Source organism: Myotis lucifugus, unplaced genomic scaffold (genome assembly GCF_000147115.1).
Source record: "Myotis lucifugus unplaced genomic scaffold, Myoluc2.0 scaffold_1672, whole genome shotgun sequence".
NCBI classification, from domain to species: Eukaryota; Metazoa; Chordata; class Mammalia; order Chiroptera; family Vespertilionidae; genus Myotis; species Myotis lucifugus.
The window spans coordinates 37,335-52,313 of record NW_005872720.1 but is presented as its reverse complement, the minus strand read 5'-3'; the positions used below and the strand labels follow the sequence as shown (position 1 = coordinate 52,313).

The 14,979-nt window shown below is 46.0% G+C and overlaps 1 protein-coding gene across 1 annotated transcript in view; it reads right to left on the bottom strand.

Moving 5' to 3' along the window:
- Positions 1 to 1,764: 1,764 nt before the first annotated feature.
- LOC102432084 (inactive phospholipase D5-like) overlaps positions 1,765 to 14,979 on the bottom strand; it is a gene marked incomplete at its 3' end in the record, with an annotated part of 43,323 nt that continues 30,108 nt past the window's right edge. Inside the window, exons 2-4 of the mRNA XM_014450040.2 lie at positions 5,432 to 5,629; positions 3,051 to 3,187; positions 1,765 to 1,933 (exon numbers count right to left, since the gene is read on the bottom strand). Coding sequence (XP_014305526.2) covers positions 1,765 to 1,933; positions 3,051 to 3,187; positions 5,432 to 5,629 — 504 coding nt within the window. The remainder of the gene's footprint in view (positions 1,934 to 3,050; positions 3,188 to 5,431; positions 5,630 to 14,979) is intronic.

Here is a 14,979-nt window from a genome sequence, read left to right as displayed (position 1 = left end):
GTCAGAATCCTGAATTTCAGTGATGTGACCCTCACAACCGTCGTCCAGCTCACCAGGTGCCAGGGCAGGGGAGGAGCTTTTTGCAGGAGGCGGTGGGCTTGTGCCTCAGGGATCTCTTGACACTGTAAGTGCTTGGATGAGACTTAAACTGTGACTGTTGCCTGGCTGGTGTGGCTCAATGGTTGGGCGTCGTCCTATGAACAGGAGGTCACGGTTCGATTCCCGGTCAGGGCACATGCCTGGAGTTGGGGGCTCAATTCCAGTAGGGGGCATGCAGGAGGCAGCCGATCAATGATTCTCTCTCATAAATGTTTCTATTTCTCTCAATTCAATAAAAACATATTTAAAAAACAAACAAACCACACCAAACCCCCTTGGTCCCCTGATTTGAAGGAGCAGGAGTACCAGGACTTCACACCAGCTGCCCAGCACGATGTCCAATTGCCTCAGACCAGTGACCACTGTGGGTCTCCCCACCTTCCCTTTCGGAGTGGGAGTTCTTTTTTTTATTTTTTAAAATATATATTCATTGATTTTTTACAGAGAGCAAGGGAGAGGGATAGAGAGTTAGAAACATCAATGAGAGAGAAAGATCGATCAGCTGCCTCCTGCACACTCCCTACTGGGGATGTGCCCGCAAGCATGGTACATGCCCTTGACCAGAATCGAACCTGGGACCCTTCAGTCCGCAGGCCGACGCTCTATCCACTGAGCCAAACCAGTCAGGGCGAGTGGGAGTTCTTACTGTCCTTGTCCCGTGAGAAGGGGTAACGTTAACCTGGGTGTGGGTTTTGGGGGAGTTGCTGTTGCTTTTTTAAAGTATATTTTTATTGATTTCAGAGAGGAAGGGAGAGGGAGAGAGAGAGAGAAACATCAATGATGAGAGAGAATCATTGATTGGCTGCCTCCTGCATGCCCCCTACTGGGGATGGAGCCTGCAACACAGTCATGTGCCCTTGACTGGAATCGAACCTGGGGCCCTTCAGTCCGCAGGCCGACGCTCTATCCACTGAGCCAAACCAGCTAGGGCTGCTGTAGTTTTTAGTTTCTCTGTCACTGAGCGATGAGGCTGGCTGTTGAGAAGGGCACATCCCTGGGAGGCCTAAACTGGGAGCTGTGCAGGGACTGAGGGGCTGAGGGGCTCTATGTCGGAAGAGAGGAAAAGAGGTAATGGGTGTCCCGGGTTTCAGACTGTGATGATTCACAACGCTGTTCCTTCGTCTCCTTGGCGACACAGCTGCCTCCCTGACCACACACACAGGCCACCTTGCGCTCAGGTGTGGCTGGGTGAGTGGTCTCTGGGCAGCAGAATGAAGTCTAAAGGCACGTTCACCTCCTAATCCACAAATGCCTCCCATGTAGTCCTCCAATCTCTCTCTCCTTGTGTTTTCTGTCTTTTTAAATGTATTTTTATTGATTTCAGAGAGGAAGGGAGAGGGAGAGAGAGAGAGAGAAACATCAATGATGAGAGAGAATCCTTGCTCGGCTGCCTCCTGCATGCCCCCGATTGGGATGGAGCCCGCAACCCGGGCATGTGCCCTGACCGGGAATCGAACCATGACCTCCTGGTCATAGGTCGATGCTCAACCACTGAGCCACACCAGTGGGGCCCTGCCCTACCTTTTAAGTGTTTTTCTCTCTCTTGGATTGGTATTCCTGTTCTCATTAGGAGTTTGTGGGAATGTGTGTGCTTACAGCTTTCACAGACGGATATGCAAAGGGAAGAAACTTTTTCTTTAAGAGCGAAGTCAACAGAATACTTACAACTTTCAAGCTGCAGTTGGCTATTTCAGTGCAGATAGCTTTAAGAGACGAAATAAAGTTAAATGTCAGGGGATCCGTTTCCTTCCAGAAGCTGATCAGGAGTCGAACTTTAACGCTTCGCAAAACTAACGCTTCTCTTATTTTCCCGTCCAAGTCTGGCCAGTACGTCCTGTGGAAATAATATCGATGTGGATGAAAATCAAGGAAGCAAGTTAGTTTTGGGAAATAGATTTACTAGGCTTCCAAGAACACGGATGTTAATGTGACCATTACTTTGTTCTGTGATATATGTGTGACTTTGTAGGATGCGTTGAAAAATAAAATGCAAGCCTCCTGGGTTAGGGCACCGAGAGAGGATGCTTTATGGGGACCTGCCCCTGCCTACAACCAGGTCTCCCAGCACCAGGCCTCAGGCTGTGAGGGCAGAGGGCATGGACCCCCGGACACATGCCACCCTCACTGCACCTCCAACTCTACCTATGCTCCAAGAGTCAACTTTTTTTATTTTTAATATATTTTTATTTTTATTTATTTTTAAAATATATTTTTATTGATTTTTCACAGAGAGGAAGGGAATGGGATAGAGTTAGAAACATCGATCAGCTGCCTCCTGCACACCCCTTACTGGGGGTATGCCTGCAACCAAGGTACATGCCCTTGACCGGAATCGAACCTGGGACCCTTCAGTCCGCAGGCCGACGCTCTATCCATTGAGCCAAACCGGTTAGGGCAGTGGCTGGCAAACTGCGGCTCTCGAGCCACATATAGCTCTTTGGCCCCTTGAGTGTGGCTCTTCCACAAAATACCACGTGCGATTGAAACTTTGTGGCCCATGCGCAGAAGTCGGTATTTTGTGGAAGAGCCACACTCAAGGGGCCAAAGAGCCGCATGTGGCTTGCGAGCCACAGTTTGCCGACCACGGGGTTAGGGCAATATATTTTTATTGATTTCAGAGAAGAAGGGAGAGGGAGAGAGAGAAACATCAGTGATGAGGGAGAATCATTGCTTGGCTGCCTCCTGCACGCCTCCTACTAGGGATGGAGCCTGTAACCCAGGCATGTGCCCCAGACCAGGAATCGAACCGTGACATGACCTTCTGGTTCACAGGTTGATGATCAACCACTGAGCCACGCTGGCCGGCCGTGCTCGCCCAGCTGATCTGAATGATGAGTGACCTAACATGACCTGAGAGCATCCCAGTGTGCAGGCCGGCTTCCCCAGTGGTCCTCAGCTCGGTGCCTGGTCCCGGAGACCAGGTTCTCAGTCGAGGTCATGCACTCACTGACCTTTTGGTGCTTGTGCTGGAGATGGGCAGGTAGTCCATGACGGCGATGTACACGTACTGCTTGGCGTCGTCTATCACGCTGTAGATGGCGTCGATGTCAAAGCTTCTGTTTTTAGGGCAAAAGAGTTTGGGGGAATTCTGTGAAGACACAAAAACCAAACTTTTAGAGCATTAAGTTTTTTTTTAAAAAGAAATTTTTATTGATTTCAGAGAGGAAGGGAAAGGGAGACGACAGAAACATCGATGATGAGAGAGAATCATTGATTGGCTACCTCCTGCACGTCCCCTACTGGGGATCAAGCCCACAATCCAGGAATGTGCCCTCGGCTGGAATCGAACCTGGGACCCTTCAGTCTGCAGGCTGATGTTGTGTCCACTGAGCCAAACCAGCTAGGGCTAGAGCATCAACTTTTGTCAACTGGGGATTTATCTTTTTTTTTGCAAACCTACTTTCCAGTTCTTTAGGAGATAAGACAAATATATTTTCCATCCTATCAAAGTTGAGCCCTGTAGACATCAAAGTGTGGCGAGATTGGTCTCAAGTCTGTCCTTTAAGTCTGTTTTGGGAGGGAACTTAAAAATATATGTATTTTTATTGATTTCAGAGAGGAAGGGAGTGGGAGAAAAAGAAAACCATTGACTGCCTGTTTCCTGCACATCCCACACTGGGGATCGAGCCCATAACCCAGGCATGTGCCCTGACCGGGAATCTAACCGTGACCTCCTGGTTCATAGGTTGGTGCTCAACCACTGAGCCACGCTGGCCGGGCTGGGAGGGAATTCTTGCTTTCAATACACATGAATGCTCCAGCTCTAAACTTATGTGACCCTGGTGTACCTCCCTGTCACACATAGCTGTTCAATTCCTCAGGCTTTGCCATGTAACACCACCTACCGATAACAAGCAATTTATCCCAGAAGCCATTTCATCTGAACGGAGACATGGCTATAGACACGTTTAAGACCCTCTAAAAAGCTGGGTTTCCCCCTCTAATCGTTCATCCATCAGGAAGAGGAGTACTGGTTGTTGAGAAAGGGTCATCAATAATTCTAGTGGAGACACAGAGAGAGTTATTAAGATGCCCAAGTTCATCAGGAGAGACAGGGGAAAAAAGATATTCTAAGAGACTTAAGCAAAATGAGAGAGAGGCAAGTTATACTAGAGGTATTTTTCTCTCGTTGTTCAAAAGTGCTTTCCATCTTAAAAGTGTATGGTGTTTTGCCCTGGCCAGGTGGCTCGGTGGTTTGGAGTGTCGTTCTATACACCAAAAGGCTGCAGGTTCGATTCCTGGTCAGGGCACATACCCAGGTTGTGGGTTCAATCCTCAGTTGGGACAATATATGGTAGGCAACCAATCAATGTTTCCTCTCTCTTTTTCTCTAAAATAATCAATTAAAAACATTCTCTCTCTCTCCCCCCTTCCCTACTTCTCTCTCTCAATTCAACAAAAACGTATTTTTTAAAAAACAGGCTTCCTAGCTGATTCCTAAGTACTTTAGAGTTTGAGGACAGGCTGAAGGCCCAGATACTTACATTGCCCGTCGCCAGTAACACTGTGGGGACAGTGGGATGGCGAGGGGTGGGGGGTGGCAGGGGAGTTGGGTGAAGGTGTGTGGGGTGGTGGCCTTGCCCTCCAGCCTCGATCAAGTACAACAGCTTTGCGTTTGTCTGTTTCACACACTGGGGCTTTCTGAGATTTGTTTCATCAGAGGGTTCTATTGCTACAAACAAGTCTGAACATCACTGATGCAGGGCATCGAAGACAGGCTCTGGTATAGAAGACCTGGGTGCTGGTGGCTCTCCTGGCACTTGTGTTACAGCAGATAAGCTTCAATATCCTCATTTATTAAAAAATATATTTTTTTTATTAATTTCAGAGAGGAAGGGAGAGGGAGAAAGAAATAGAAACATCAATGATGAGAGAGAATCATTGGTCGGCTGCCTCCCGCATACCCCCCTACTGGATCGAGCCCGCAACCTGGGCTTGTGCCCTGACCGGGAATCAAGCCCTGACCTCCTGGTTCATAGGCTGATGCTCAACCACTGAGCCACGCTGGCCGGGCCAATATAACCTCATTTGTAACACAGTCACAATCCTAGGTCTACCTTAAGGGATGATTTAAGGGTCCAATCAGATAACACAAAGTATCTGGAATGAGAAATGATTATTAGCATTTATCCTTGTCATCCTCATTAGGGACAGCATATGACAGAACATAAGAGTGGACGGATTTGAACTCTTCAAGGACTGGAATGGAAACCGACTTGTTGAATTCATTGCTGCCCAACATAAGGCCACCCTCGAGCATCCCAACTTGACAAAGGGCCGGGGGGTTGGGGGGCGGGAAGGCCTGGATGAGGAGAAAGACCCAACAACTCACCGACACAAAGGCTTGAGATTTGGTTTCGTTCAACTGAAGCTGCAATTTCTTCTCATTGTCATAGACTCCATAGAGCCTCTTAGACCAGGTCTGGGGCACTCTGCTCTTGAATTTCAATGAACTATATAAAGCGAAGATCCTTTGCAAATCCAGGACCAGGCAGCTGCAGTTGTAGAAGATGACACCAAGTTCTTTCATCTGAGGAAAAAAACAACAACCAAGAAGCATCAAGGCCATGTGCGTCTGACAGTGTTCGTTTCAGAGAAAGAACAATGCACCAGAATGAAGCAGTAGAGAGCTTTTTTTCTTGCACTTTTATACAGGAGTCTGTAGATATAGGCACGATGGTCTATGGAAGTGAAGTGTCATAAACACACTTAAAATTTCAGGAGGACTTTAGATTCCTTTTGCATTTGGGCTCTTACAGATAATTTTCCCACACTCACTACGCTTTTCACATGGTCTCCTCAGACTTGTTCCCTTTACACTAATTTTTGGTATGAATCCTGAAATTATGCAGCAATATAAAGGTTGACTTTTAAAAACTATATATTTTTATTGATTTCAGAGAGGAAGGGAGAGGGAGGGAGAGATAGAAACTTCCATGATGAGAATCATTCATCAACTGCCTCCTGCACGCCCCCTACTGGGGGCATGTGCTTTGACAGGGAATCAAACTGTGACTTCCTGGTTCATGGGATGATGTTCAACCACTGAGCCACGCGGCTGGGTGGTTATGGCAGCTTCCTATAACTTCTGCTGAAGTCTCAAATCTGGACATGCAAAGCCTTCATGACAAGCGTCCACGTGAAGGGAGGCCCCGTGGAAGGAACAGTGACCTTCCTGGGACCTCCTTGCCATTGCTCAGCCTGCGGAACGCAGTGTCCAGACCTTCGAGGCCAGCTGCTCCCACTGGGGAGCCCACTTAGGAGTAAAAAATGGAGGCACCTGGCCATTGGAATTACAGGAGATTTATCACTTCAAATGTTTTTTTTTTTTTCCAATTTGATGTTTAAATTACCAACTAGATACCAGCTTTGAGAATTATAGTGCCTCTGAGTAGCTTTCTCTCAACCTGAGAATGACTGAGGCCCGTTTCTAATTATTCGTATTTGGTTCAGGCTGGTGTTGACTAAAGATGGAGAAAAAGAAGCTGGTTTTTGTTTGGCAGGTTTTTCAGCCACAGCAAAAGAATTTAGGGCAGGTGTGTGAGGAAGTCTTCTTAAAATGCTGATAGTGGGAAAAATAACATGGATTTGGGAATTTTTAAGGGTTTCCACGTCTAGACTTTCAAAGAAACAAAAAGCTACATTGATTGGCGGATAGATTAGCCAAGTCCCTCTTTAATGTTTTTTTAAATTGATTTTTAGAGCGAGAGGAAGGGAGAGGGAGAGATAGAAACATCAATGAGAGAGAAATATCGAAACATCAATCGGCTGTTTTCTGACCGGGAATTGAACCAGTGGCCTCTTGGTCCATGGATCAAGTCTCAACCATTGAGCCACATTGGCTGGACATGCCAAATCACTCTTAACAGTGATTAGCCCCTTCCCCTGGTGTGTCACATGCCAGCCACAAGCCAGCCACACGCCAGCCACACACCCACTGAGAATCCTGATGGACTGCCCTGACTTCAATCGCACAGTTGAGAGTTGATTGACTGGTCCAACTGTTTGAATAAAATAATCTTGAAAAAGCTGGAAATTTACCAGCCAATGATTCATTGGTAGAGAATTATTCTTAGGAAAATACTGATTGTCTTTTTGACAAAACGGGTGTAGTGCTAGCGATCGGCCCATGGAACTGACTGAGGCTTAGGACTTCAAACTCCTGGAGTACCCCGCCAAGAAGCTGTTCTAAGGGTAATGACTTTAGCCCGGCTGGCGTGCCTCAGTGGTTGGGCGTTGACCTATGAGCCAGGAGGTCATGGTTTGATTCCCAGTCAGGGCAACATGCCCGGGTTGTAGGCTGGATCCCCAGTGTGGGGCATGCAGGAGGCAGCTGATCAATGACTCTCCCGTCATTGATGTTCCTATCTCTCCCTCTCCCTTCCTCTCTGAAATGAGAGGGTATATATATATATATATATATATATATATATATACACACACACACACACACACACACACACACACACATATATATGTAATGACTTTATTTAAAACTCAAATAAATTAAAAGGGTAATGACTTTATTTAAAACTCAAGTTATATCAATGGTTCCACTCTGTCTGTCCCTTGCCCTTGGACATGATGGGAGACACAGTCGAGGAGATGCCGCCATCCCCCTGCGTAGGGAGAAAGAACCACAGCAGCGGCTCTAATTCGTTGTATCTGTAGCACTTACTGTGCACCAGGTACTGTTCTAAATGCTCTACAACCTGCATCCATTTAAACCTCGCAACGACCCATTTCACAGGGAAGGAAACTGAGGTACAAAGAGAGATCAAGGGGCTTTCCCAAATGCACAGCCAGAGAGCAGGGAAGCTGGGATTACGACAGACCAGTTTAATATTTCAATTCCAGGAAGAATTATTCACAACGTGGAGTACCCATAAGCCACAGCGCCCTGTGAGCGAGGGCCAAGTCCTGCTGTGTGTCCTTTCTCTGCCTCCCTGGAATTTCTATTTATAATAGTGGCCTGGGTTTCCAAGCACAACGATAGCGGAGGCATCAGCAGCGTTCTCTCAATAAGTGATGAATACCAATTAGCCCAATCACAGCTCAATTGATCATTTACAAATGTTCGGTTTGCTGTTTCCAGGATTTTATAAAAACGTGAACAAGCGTGTCTTTAATGTTCTTGACGGAGACAAAAGGACCTGCAACTGTGAGCAACTAAACGTGCATCCAGTTAGTCGCTGATTTATATTCCGAGTTGCTACAGGGAATTTAATCACCAGGAGCTCTAATGTGATTTCGCTTCTGCCCTCAAGGTGAGACTTCTGTTCCTGGGAATAGAAGTAAAGAATTGAGTCTCGGCTCAAAGGCTGCCCACAGCTCAGAAAGGTTCTCCCTGGCCCTGCCCTCCCACAGTGGGGGGTCCAGACCCGGTAGCTTCTTGATGTCTGAGTTCCTTTGGGAAGGATGCTGGGCAGAGGGAAAGCGACTAATTGAAGAGAGAGGAGAATGTGAGGACCCTGGAGAAGGGCTAGTTCAGCCTCATTTCCAAAGGAAGGAAACGGAGGACCCCAAGGGGGAAGTGACGGGCAAGGTCACAGAATAAGGCCCTTGATTCCGGGGCCTGGTCTGTTCGCCCAATCCAGCGGAGCCTTACTGATGAGATGAATCCACCCAGGGATTCATCCGTAGGATGGATGAGGGGTGTTGTTTTTCTCCTTCCTTCACGTGCCACTTAACTCGATGGGGACACGTCCTGAGAAATGCTTTGTGAGGCGGTTTTCTTGTTTAGTGAACATCATAGAGTGCGTAGCCTAGGAGGTCCAGCCTACAGCACACCTAGGCTGTAGGTACAGCCCATTGCTCCGGCTACAAGCCTGCACAGCACGTGACTGTACAGAACAGCATGAGACTAAACCATGTGTTTGCAGCGATGCCCGTGTAAATGAGCCCAACATGCTGCCAGTCATACAAAAGTATAGCACACACAGCTATGTGCGGTACTTAATACTGGTAATGATAATAAAGGACTGTTTCTGGCTTATGTATTTACTATATTAGACTTTTTTAAATCATTATTTTAGAGTATGGTCTTTCTACTTATAGAAAAAGGTTTGCTCTAAAGCAGCAGCCTCATACATCTTGTTTACCACATCTCTCTTTTAAGAAAAATTTAAAAATTGATTTCAGAGAGGAAGGGAGAGGGAGAGAGAGAAACATCAATGATGAGAGAGAATCATGGATTAGCTGCTTCCTGCACGCCCCACACTGGGGATTGAGCCTGCAACCCAGGCATGTGACCTCCTGGTTTATAGGTCGACGTTCAACCACTGAGCCACGCTGGCCGGGCTACCATATCTCTTGATCATATCATGTCCCCTGGTGCATTTAGACATACTCTATTTACAGCTTATAAAAGTGTATGTACTTATAGACAATGATTGGTGGGAATAGAAAAAGGGAAATAGTTTTAAAGTAGTTAGATTTGGGGTGTACTTTTCTCTTTTGCACTTTCCTATGTTGTATAATGAATGTAATTTTGAGGGGAAGACATTACACATATTTAAGATGCCCTTCTTTGATTTTTTAAATTGATTTTAGACAGAGAGGAAGGGAGAGGGATTGAGAGATAGAAACATTGATGAGAGAGAAACATTGATTGGCTGCCTCCTGCACACCCCACACTGGGGATCCAGCTTCTAACCTGGGCATGTGCCTTGACCAGGAATTGAACCATGACCTCCTGGTTCAATGGGTCAATGCTCAACCACTGAAGCGGCCGGGCTCAAAGACTTTTCTTGCCTACCAGGTAGGCAAGAAATAATTATTCAGCATAAATTTAATAAAATATAGAAAATGAATTCAGTCACGAAGATAAGGGCGACAGTAATTCAACTAACCAGTTGGGATTGGAAGTTGAACTCTCCTCTGAATCTTACCCCACATGGAATCTCCAATTAAAATCCCCAGAGACTGACATCACCAACGAGAGACGAGGAAACAGAAGCAGGAGCCTTTGTTTCCTATTCAACAGGAGGGGGCTGTCTATCTCCTCTGAATAACCTGGACGCTGTGGCCGAGTGCTGTCCCTGCCAAAGCGCTTTTCATTGTGATCCTCCATCACCCCTTTCCCCTGGCACCGATGCATTCGTGTCAAAGCTGTTACTCAATGACTGCAACCATTACCTGGGAAGCAGCGCAATATGATTATTGTCACCTTGTAACCGAGGAAGCTAAATGTGGAGAAAACTGTCTAGCCCCAAACTCCCCGGAATCCAGCAGGTGTCTATTTCTGGGGCGTAGGCACTTCTTTTTCTCAGGCCTACAGGCAGCTTTCATGTCTTAGAAAACTGCCCAGGGGTGAGACCCCAGCCATGAATGACACGGGATGTCCATTTGAATATTTCCAATCAGCACTGCGTTCTAGCTTCTCTTTTGGGGTCAAGGTTGCGGCACTAAGAAGAGACAGGGAGCTCCACTCTGGCTCACTTAACATAATAAACCTGTCAAATAGGTTCTGCTACATTAGAAAGAATAAGCAGCTGCCTCTTGCATGCCCTCTACTGGGGATGTGCCCGCAACCAAGGTACATGTCCTTGACCGGAATCGAACCTGGGACCCTTCAGTCCGCAGGCCGATGCTCTATCTGCTGAGCCAAACTGGTTAGGGCCGCAGCTGCAGTTCCTGGGTGATGCACCCGGAACCAGAGAGAAGGGAGCCCGATTCCGGGGTTCGTCACCCGAGAACTGCCATCTCGCAATCTGGGACCTCTCGGGGGATGTCGGAGAGCTGGTTTCTGAAATCAATAAATTAAAACAATAGGCTGAGGGACCCCACCGGTGCACGAATCTGTGCATCGGGCCTCTAGTCTTTTATAATACCAGGGTAATATGAACATGTCACTGATGAAAATAAATTTCAGATTTTTAGGTATTGGCTTAATGGATATTTTTTGCTGAGACTATAGTCTGGTAACTATCAACATACCACAGATGATGGGAAAGATGCACTCAGAAGGGAGATGACAGACATAATTGGCCAAAATAGTCTTGGGCTTTTCTTTTCTTTTCCCTTCAACATTTTCTTATGCTTTTCTTTCCCTCTGAGATAAATTTACATGGAATGGACTGCTTAGTGCACATTCACCAGCTCAACAGATGCACAGACCTTTATATTCCAAACCCCATCAATATGGAAAATATGCCATGGGCCAAATGTTTGTGTTTTCCCAAAATTCCTATTTTGAAGCCTAATTCCCAGTGTGATAGTATTTAGAGGTGGGGCAGGTGCTCTGACTGGCAATTGAACTGTGACCTTCTGGTTCATAGGTCAGTGCTTAACCACTGAGCCACATCTTGAAATGGGTGTTAGTCAGCAGCCTGCAACTTGATGAAACAGGTGAATGGAGGACAAATGTACCCTGGAGCTCTCCTTGGTGCTGACCAATACTTGGAATCAGCTTTCCAAGTTGAAGTCTATCCAACTTCTAGAATCACTATCCAATCTCTATGTACTGAAATGCTATTGTGATTGCCACATCATAAACCCGACATATATATTCATTATAAACCCCAGCTGCTCTCCCTTTGTGCAAATGTTACCGGTGCCCTCGCCTAGCCCGTGTGCCAGCTTCCAATGCCCGGCTCAGCTCAGAGAGAACCCATTCATCACAACTGATGCAATGCGATCCGGTATCTTAGTTGAAAATAAACATTCCCCTTGCTGTTTCTCTTAGCTATGAGGATCACCACTCTGTCCTGGAGAAAAATGGACCTAGGACAATGGGAATTCTTCTTCATGAACCCATTTTGAGACCATCTTTTTCTTCCTAGATACTGACCTAGATAACGCTGAATTGCCCAGGCTGTTTACAAGTATAGGTTTTTCAGCAAGACAAGATGTCACTGCAATGATTCTCTCTGCTTATAGAGCAGGATGTTCATAATATGCTGCCGGCTTTGAATGCATTACCACTCAAGTCACAATGTAATCTCCACAGAATTACAAGCTGTTGTCATGTTGCAGAATGTGTGTTATTATAAAATGAAACAAAAATGATAATAGACTTTAGAAAATAAGTACTAAAACTGACCTTATCCAGAAGTCACTGATCTTATCGTATGTTATAAACCATAGCATGTTTGGCTTTATTATAATTTAAGTTGTTTAATTAAAATATCATTCCTTATTAAATATTTTAAAATACGGCCTTGCTGGCATGGCTCAGCGGTTGAGCACTGACTTGTGAACCAGGAGATCATGGTTCGATTCCTGGTCAAACCACATGCCTGGGTTGTGGGCTCGATCCCCAGTGTGGGGTCTGCAGGAGGCAGCTGATCAATGAGTCTCTCTCATCATTGATATTTCTCTCTCTCTCTCTCCCTCTCCCTTCCTCTCTGAAATAAATAAAAACATATTTTAAAAAATAAATATTTGAAAATGTGTTTTTATTTTTATTTTTGGAGACAGAGGAAGGGAGATGGAGAAATGCAAACATCAATAAGAGAGAAACAGCCCTGGCCAGTTTGGCTCAGTGGATGGAGCGTTGGCCTGCGGACTGAAGGGTCCCGGGTTCGGTTCCCGCGCGGGCACATCCCCAGTGTGGGGTGTGTGGGGGATGGCTGATTAAATGTTTCTCTCTCATCGATGTTTCTGACTCTCTATCCCTCTTCCTTCCTCTCTGTAAAAAAATCAATAAAATATATTTTTTAAAAAATAAGAGAGAAACATCATCGATCTGCTGCCTATTGCACACCCCCTACTGGGGATCCAGCCCGCAACTCAGGCATGTGCCCTGACTGAGAATCGAATCGGTGACCTCTTGGTTTATGGGTTGATGCCCAACCACTGAGCCACACTGGCCCAGCCTTATTAAATATTTCAATGCCATCAAATAAACATCTAGACTAGTTGGACTAGCGGAACTTTAAGGCAGAGTTTCCCAAACTTTCTCAGATCACAGGACCCTTAATGTCTCAACAGTTGTTGCACAGAACTCCTAGGCCCAAAGAAACACCCAAGAGTCTGATTTATTAAATAGTTAGATCCAACTGACTTCATTTTCACTGATGTACTAACAACTTAGTAGTTGTTTTAAAAAACGGTACCCATAAATTAAAAAAATTATTTTTTCACTCCCAAATAACAATAATTATTTATCATTATTACTAGAGGCCCGGTGCATGAAATTTGTGCACGGGGGCGGGGGTCCCTCAGCCTGGCCTGCACCCTCTCCAATCAGGTTTAGTCGGACATCCCTCTCGCAATCTGGGACCGCTGGCTCCTAACCGCTCACCTGCCTGCCTGCCTGGTCGCCCCCTAACTGTCCAGAAGGAAGTCCAGAAGGATGTCTGGAAGATGTTCGGTCACCCGGTCTAATTGGCATATTACCCTTTTATTAGTATGGATTATTATTATTTATAAATATATTTTTATTGATTTCAGAGAGGAAGGGAAAGGGGTGGAGAGAAGGAGAGAGAGATAGAAACATCAATGATGAGAGAGAATCATTTAAGTTGATTCTCCTGCACGCCCTCTATTGGGGATGGAGCCTACAACCTGGGCATGTGCCCTGACCAGGAATGGAACGGTACCTCCTGGTTCTTAGGTTGAGGCTCAACCACTGAGCCACGCCTGCTGGGCCACAATCATTATTAATGGGATGTGTGCATCTGTTTGGCACAACTCAAAACTTGGACTAACACTGGGCACAGCCTTACTTCCTGTTCCACAAAGACTTCTGCTCAGCACTTGCTTTTCATCAGAGAAACCACCAAAAACCTAGCTTCACAAACAATGTTGAAATGATGAACCGCTTTGAGAGGGTAACTTTTGCCGTGACCAGACCAATAGATTTTCTGTATTTTCTTTGAAAACTTAAATACAGGGTGCCCCAGTGAAGGGTTTGGGAAACGCAACTCTAAGTTATCTTCTGACTCTGAGAAGTTACAAGTATTAATCCAAGAGATTTTAAAACTTAAAGTTTGAAACTGCTTACTCGCCGCTGTTGGGACTCAACTCCCATTGCACTGTCAAAACAAAAGCAAGAATGTCAGAAAAAAGTGAGACTGGGTACAAAGGGCCAGGCAGCATTTACATTTGTGAACAAAAGAGGGGCTCTGTGGCCAATCTGACAAGCTCAGGGGGCCCCGTGACAGGTCTGACAAGCTCACTGACCGAAAGAAACCTCACAGGATGATCTGATCATAAATTCCTAACCAGGCAGGTCATGGTGGCTAGTCATGCCCCAGCCCTATAACTGTCTTAGCAAAATGTTAATTTTGGCCTTAAGGAGCCCTGTCCGCCCTAGCTGGTTTGGCTCAATGGACAGAGTGTCAGTCAGCCTGCAGACTCAAGGGTCCTGGGTTCGATTCCGCTAGGGACCCTATCCGTGCATGAATTTCATGCACTGGGCCTCTAGTTTTCAGATAAGACAGAACAATGATAAGGCAGCTCCACAGGCTGGCCTGGGGCAAAGAGATGTTATGGAAGAAAATTGCTTATTGTCAGAGACTCATTTTCAGGGGCCCCGTAAGGGTCTCTTAACTCCTCTAATTAGAACTTGAGTGGGTCTCTCTTATTTTCTAATAGAAACCACCCTGGCTATATCAGTGAAATAGAATGAGAAAAAAAAGGCTCTCTGCTTTTCACTTTTTAGAAGGACGGCCTTTTAAATTTAACTTGAGATTCTTTTACCCTTGCTTCTCAATGACGCTGTGGAGCCAGCATCTGTCGGCACCACTCAGAGTGATGCCTCCTAACCAGGCGCCTGGTGACAGTCCACACTGCGTTAGCCACATCGGAAGCAGCGTGTGGAGGAAAGAGCGATAGGATCGGTTTCTTGTCAGTTACCCTGTAACGGATACCCGGTATTTTTTTTTTTAAAATATTTTATTGATTTTTTACAGAGAGGAAGGGAGAGAGATAGAG